The sequence below is a fragment of the Triticum dicoccoides genome, chromosome 7A (genome assembly GCF_002162155.2).
Source record: "Triticum dicoccoides isolate Atlit2015 ecotype Zavitan chromosome 7A, WEW_v2.0, whole genome shotgun sequence".
Lineage (NCBI taxonomy): Eukaryota > Viridiplantae > Streptophyta > Magnoliopsida > Poales > Poaceae > Triticum > Triticum dicoccoides.
In genome coordinates, this window is record NC_041392.1 from 619799136 (window position 1) to 619806173 (window position 7038).

Below are 7038 nucleotides of genomic sequence, written 5' to 3' on the forward strand. Positions count from 1 at the left end.
AGATCGCCGTTGTACCTTGTTTAATATCTGCGCACTGACTCGGCGGTGGTACACGTGTTAAAAATCAAGAGAAATAAAATGATGATTTATAATTTTATGCATAATATATTGCACAAAAAACACCAAATGAAGGACGTAACAAAAGGAAAAAAATGCTTATTAAAAAAGGGAGGAGGATAATAATTAAAAAATGAAGAGAAAACAAAGAAGACAGACAGACGCGGCGACCTCCTACCTAGAGCGGCACGGGCCGTGGCAGGCCGCAGGGAGGAGCCCATGAGCGGCCCGGTGAGGGGGGGCAGAAACCCTACCCCCTCCCGTCCTGGCCTCGCTCCGGGGACCCCTTAAAAGGCGGCTCTCCCCGCCGCCGCCCAAACCCTCTGTTTTTCTCTCTCCTGCCAATCCCCTCATCGCCTCCGCTCCCACGCCGCCGAATCCGAGACCTGATCTCGGATTCACCGCGACCAGACCCTCAGGCGATCCCCGGCACCTCCTCCCCGACGCTTCAGGTCCAACCCCCTCTCCCTCCCTCTTCCCCCCGCCGGTGCCGTGTCTCGCTTCGCTTCGCCGCCGCCGCCGCCGCGCCGGGCCGATCTGTGCGTGCGGCTGCTTTTCGGCGGGTTTGGCGGATCCGGGTCGCTGTGCGGCTGGATCTGCGTCGGTTCGGCGGGTGAAGCTAGGTTTTCTACTGCGGGAGTCCGCGGTTTTAGGGTTAAGCTGTTTGTCGACGCCGATACGGGTTCCGTGCAGCTGATAGGACCGGTAGCTTTCGCTGTTTCGGCTGATGATGTGTTCTTGTTATTCAGGGTTCTATTTATTTGGTCGCGATGCGCTTTAGCTGTTTTGTTGGGGATTTGTTATTCCGCTGTGAGAAAAGCTTGTGTAGGTAGCTGCTTTGGACTTGTATGTAGCTCTACTTGGCGGCGGCGCCCTGTGTTTTGATGCTCAGTTGGCTGGATGAGCTTGTGTGCTAGTGGTGGCTGTATGCTGAAATTTTGCGTGATTGCTGCGAGGACAGTTGTAGTGGGCAAGCTCTGTCTAGTTATATTGAGCACAAAGGAATCAGGTGCATCTAGTTATTTTTGCCGTTTGCTCTCTTGACAATCTGAAAGCAAGTGTCAAGGGCAAGTTTTTGAGTTGTGTCTCGTGTGATGCATATGAAATCTTGTCTGGCTGGTATATGTTTGCAATGGATTCAATGGTATTAACTGGGTTCTGTGTAGACTTGTCCATACACAGAATGAGTTATGTGGAGGTAGTACCAGATGTTTTTGTTTGTCTTGACCATCTTGTTGATGCTATCTTCATACACTACAATGTATTTTCTGGTTACCAGTTAATTAAGCTTCTAAATGTTTTGTTGCACCTCTTTTCACATTGCTTGATTGATCTTAACATATGTTATTTCTGCTACAGCCATGGCAGGAATGGCACCGGAAGGTTCCCAGTTTGACGCTAAGAACTATGATTCTAAGATGCAGGAGCTGCTGTAAGTAATCTGAACATTCTTTTGTTTTATATGGCTGCTCATTGTTATGAGCTGCTTGGCATTTAACCAAGTTGCAACCCTGTTTTGGCTGTTCGATTTGTGTATTACCTTCTTACCTATACTCCTTAAATCTTATACAGGAACCAAGGTGAGACTGAGGAGTTCTTCACCTCTTATGATGAAGTTCACGAGAGCTTTGATGACATGGGTCTCCAAGAGAACCTCCTGAGGGGAATTTATGCTTATGGTACTGTGCCTGTTGTGTTTTATTGTATTGTCCTACTTCATTGGTATTCTTCATCTCTCATGAACATTGTTTGTTCTGCCTACAGGTTTTGAGAAGCCTTCTGCCATCCAGCAAAGGGGAATCGTTCCTTTCTGCAAGGGCCTTGATGTTATCCAGCAAGCACAATCTGGAACAGGAAAGACTGCTACTTTCTGTTCTGGAATCCTCCAACAGCTTGACTATGGTTTGGTTGAGTGCCAGGCCTTGGTCCTTGCTCCCACCCGTGAGCTTGCACAGCAAATTGAGAAGGTCATGCGTGCACTTGGTGACTACTTGGGTGTGAAGGTTCATGCCTGTGTTGGAGGAACTTCAGTTCGTGAGGACCAAAGGATTCTTGCAAGTGGAGTGCATGTCGTTGTTGGTACGCCTGGGCGTGTGTTTGACATGCTCCGTAGGCAGTCTCTGCGCCCTGACAACATCAAGATGTTTGTCCTCGATGAAGCTGATGAGATGCTTTCCCGTGGTTTCAAGGATCAGGTTAACAATTACGTTCTTCATCTGTAATATTTTGCATCTGGTATACTTCACAGTTTATTGATCTGACACCATCATTGCAACTAATTTAAGTGAATGTTCTCTTAGTAGACTATCTAAGGCATCATCACTAATCACTAATCAGAACTAAGTCTGGCAAGTTCTAAGTTATAAATCATGTTAAGTTTAAAGAGCTGCATATGATCTGTTTGTGTAATTTCATTGTCTAAGCTCATCCATTCTTACATTTACTTAGTATGGCACTTGATGTTGTTGTTACTTTTGTTCAAATTTCTGTTTCATATTTTATAAGCTGTGGGTATTGATCCACATTTTGTTATATTTGCAGATTTATGACATCTTCCAGTTGCTCCCAGGGAAGATTCAAGTTGGTGTCTTCTCTGCTACCATGCCCCCTGAAGCCCTTGAGATTACCCGCAAGTTCATGAACAAGCCAGTGAGGATCCTTGTCAAGAGGGATGAGCTCACCCTTGAGGGTATCAAGCAGTTCTATGTCAATGTGGAGAAGGAAGAGTGGAAGCTTGACACACTGTGTGACCTGTACGAGACTCTTGCCATCACCCAGAGTGTCATCTTTGTGAACACCCGCCGCAAGGTGGACTGGCTCACCGACAAGATGAGGGGCAGGGACCACACCGTCTCCGCCACTCACGGAGACATGGACCAGAACACTAGGGACATCATCATGAGGGAGTTCAGATCAGGTTCTTCACGTGTTCTCATCACCACTGACCTGCTTGCGCGTGGTATTGATGTCCAGCAAGTGTCCCTGGTCATCAACTATGACCTCCCGACCCAGCCAGAGAACTACCTGCATCGCATCGGTCGTAGTGGTCGGTTCGGGAGGAAGGGTGTGGCCATCAACTTTGTGACCCGTGAAGATGAGAGGATGCTGTTTGACATCCAGAAGTTCTACAACGTGGTGATTGAAGAGCTCCCAGCCAACGTTGCCGACCTTCTGTGAGCGGGGCGGGCTGTGGAGAACATATGGTAAGGGGGTCCGGACAGGGCTTTGTTTTTGTTGAAGTATCACCAAAACTTTCTTGTCTGTGGGTGGGGGGGTTCAAGTGATAAATGGTCTGCTGGGGTTCTACTTTAAAGTCGTGGTCGTGGACAATTTGGGATTTATTAAGCCATGTTTTGGGAATTTTTGTAGTTGCTAGGCTGTGGTTCTATGTGCTGAGGAGGGAGGCGCTGCTGCTCATGCTGCTGTTGCTGGAGTCCTCACTTTATTTGTTAAGACTATGTAATGACCGAATGATGTTATTTGTTTGTGTCATCCTTGACTCTTTACCTACCGCATGTAATCCTGCAATCGGAACTTTTAATGCTATCGTTATTAAAAACTGTTTACTAATGTTTTAGCAATAACCTATCCTTATTAGTCAAAGGGAGTATTTATCTACTTATAACCACTCGCATGTTGCTATTTGGGTTTCAGGATTATACTTTCTGAAATTCCTATTCTCTGTACTGAGTGAAACTAATATACTGGGTTACCTGTAAATCCTGTCAGTGTAACTTGAAAAGGATTCTCATCCTCCCAGAGAGAGTAAATAGAGATGGTGAAATGTCATCCTAGTTGTTAGGACGGAGCTCATCAGATCTTTTCCCCCTTCACACCATTTTGTTAGCCTTGTGCTTGAGTGAGAGGCTACTGATAGCGCTGCTGACTCTTCACAAACCTTGGACGCCTGCTGAACCTCGTCTGGTTGCAGCTGGGTGTTGTGCCGATTCCAGCTTGGCCTGTGCTGGTTGCAGCATCTCGGCCTGTCCCTGCAACCCTCTGCTTGCTGCCCCTTGCAGAACCTCGTCGTGTGCGGCTGGGCGTTGTGCTGATGCTTGACCTGTGCAGCTTGCAGCTGTGCTGGTTGCAGCATCTCAGCTTGTCGCTTGCAGCTGGTTACAACATCCCCCATGACGTAGCAGTGGCTCAGGCGCTTTGCAGTAAAACTTCTCGCAGAGAAAAACCGCCACCGTTGCGGATTGCTCCAGCAAAAATTGTCGCCTGTCAAAGAAAAAAGCAGCAATGTTGCGGATCACTAGCAAAATCAGTCACCCGTTTGAGCAAAAAATGTCACCGGTCGCAGCAAAATCGTCTGTCACAACAAAAAGCACCACCATGAGATCGACCTGGCGGTGTTAACCAAGCACATGTTTGATCCCTTTAACATAAGGGGTAAGAGTCCGACGGTGTGCCAATCATCACAATTAGCCACCTGGAATGCGAGGAGGTAATTTGTTGCCCAAAATCTCAGGGTCCGCTTCCGTTGTACTTGTCCATCGTGTTTATCTTAAAGCTGGATGCGAACTTGTAGCAGACGATCTCGTACATCAAGACCCCTTCTTAGTTTGGCATGATGACGTGCTATTCGTGTCACCGGTTGTCCTGATGTGACTCTTACATGGCCATCCTGCTGGATCATCGCCGTCTTCAGATATTCCATCCCTTCTTGCTTGAACCTCCGCTTGTCCGGATGCCCTTTTTGGGAACTGTGTCATGACCAGGGCTCCCGCCGCTACCTGTATATCCTTAGCTGGAGTGTGATAGGACTCTGGGCCCGCCTGGATCAATGGCGTTCACGAGCGCCTCTTTCACTCGTCTACTTTCCATGGCTAGGGAGGCCTTGTCCTCTGCCGGCATGGTCTTTCCGATGGGATGGCAAAACCGGAACAGCTCCTCGCTGCGTCCAGGCCCGCCGCCCTCCTCTCCAAGCGTCTCTTCTCCTTGGAAACCTTGACGAGAGCCGACAAGGCTTTCATCCGGACTTCGTCTTGCTCCTCATCTTCTAGGATCGCTCCATCAAGTGCTTCAATATCCCTATCGCTAAATTCTGACACCTCGTCGCTTTCCTCCTGGCTTGGATCTAGCGTGTCTACTACATAGCAGGACTGGACCGAGGTCGCCTGCCACGTGCAAAGAGGCACCACGGCTCATGGTGGGCTAACTCCTCATTCCCCTCGAGGATGTTGGTGAGATCTTCAACGTTGGCGATTAAGTGGGTTGTGAGTAGATCAATTTTTTTGGCATGCTGCTCTTGGGCCTGGAATGACGTCAGACCTTGGAGAAGGAGCTCGCCGCGTGAATCCACGACGTACTCTAGATTGCTTAATTGAACAATACAGCCTAGGGTGCAGCTCTCAACTTGGCCCAAGCGACCGGTCGAGTCGGCGACAAAGGTCATGGCGCCGAAAAAGAAGATTTGACCTGACGTGTAGATCGTGTCGTCGTCAACTAGCGATCCCATCTGATCACTAAGTTCACAGATCCCTCAATAGGGTATCCTAGCGAGGTGAGTAAATCAGGGGGGAAACATGAGACAGATTTACCCAGGTTCAGGCCCTTCTTACAAGGTAAAACCCTATTGTGTTACGGTGTAGAAAGTACATGTATTACTCAAGGGATTGTATGTTTTCTATCGACTAGCTCGACCTCGGCTTATATGAGATATCGGGGCCCCTAGAGTTACATGGACCTAGTCGACTATGCTGGTGGAGGGGAGTCCTTCATGTCTCTAGCTTCCTTATCTTATGGGCTAAGGGAGAAGGAGGTCAAGATGCACTGATCATCAAGGAAAATAGAGCTATGAAAGATGATGCAGGGGTAACCCTCTTCCGCCATGAACGTCGTGGGTCAAATGTAGATGCTCACAATATAGAAAAAGCTCTAGTCTTATCACCAGGTAGGCATGTCTAGTTGCTTGAGCCCCCGGGATACGTAAACTCTATGATTGATTATTAAAGCTCGGGTTTGTTATTCTTAAAAAATGTTTTGGAGCATTGTTTTTCCCCAGGTCTCCACGAATGTCATTCCATCGCGAAAATTTGCACGCATGTGAAATATACATCAATGTTTGTTGCTAAAAAAATTCAGATTTTTTTTTATTTTTTACAAATTTTTCTTACTGTTCCAAATGGTATATGTGAGCTCGTGCTCACAAACTTCATGTCCCATTCTAACAAATCAACTCTCAGGTTGCAAAAAAAACCTCATTTACGTTGATTTCTTCCTCTGTGAATTGAGTGTTCCAAATAATAGACAACTCTACATTTGGTCTTATAGGAATGATAATAGATGGGAGTACATCTCTTCAGAATACTACTAGGAAAGGAGCACATGTGTTGCAACGGGGTAATTAAATTATGGTCTTCAAATTGAGTGACCCATAACATAATACCTATAATGATTACAAATAATATACAACTCACACTGTTAATTCAAATCAATAACAAGGTATGAGATCAATGAACCAAAATGAATCAAACAGATTAAGTGGTCGATATGTATAAGGTCAATGAAACCATCGAGAGTGACAACTACAAGCTCAACGCACCGTGAGGCTTGAGTTCTCTTATTTATTGCAGACATGTGTAGCTACTAACATAATTAGGCCATCGTTATTAGGGGTAGTAGTGCATAGTCTTCTTCATAGATTGTGATTTGTGAAATACTCTCGCAGTACATTGTCTTGTTACACCATCCTGTGCCGTCGTCAAGTCCTAATCGGAAGCAATGTTCAGCTGATAAGAGCTCTACGAGAAAGTAATGACAATCAAGCTGGCATTGTATTGGTGCTCATAAATCACACATACAGTTGGCCTCTCCACACAAATATGCAGGACACAAAAAACAAGTGCTATCATTAATTGACTACTGGATACTAGTTTGTATACAATAATTCAGTATAAAAAAACACAGGCAAGTGGAGAAAATATGAAGCTATGTTGTTGCTCCTCCTCACTAACATTGGTGACTTGGCTGTCTTCA

General features: G+C 46.4%; 1 protein-coding gene across 1 annotated transcript; it reads left to right on the forward strand.

Moving 5' to 3' along the window:
- The first annotated feature begins 351 nt into the window (after positions 1-351).
- Positions 352-3623, forward strand: LOC119328473 (eukaryotic initiation factor 4A). The gene is made up of 5 exons (XM_037601454.1): positions 352-509; positions 1417-1489; positions 1630-1736; positions 1822-2252; positions 2599-3623. Exons 2-5 carry the CDS (start codon positions 1419-1421, stop codon positions 3232-3234), a joined length of 1245 nt encoding a protein of 414 aa, XP_037457351.1. The 5' UTR covers positions 352-509; positions 1417-1418; the 3' UTR covers positions 3235-3623.
- The last annotated feature ends 3415 nt before the right edge of the window (positions 3624-7038 follow it).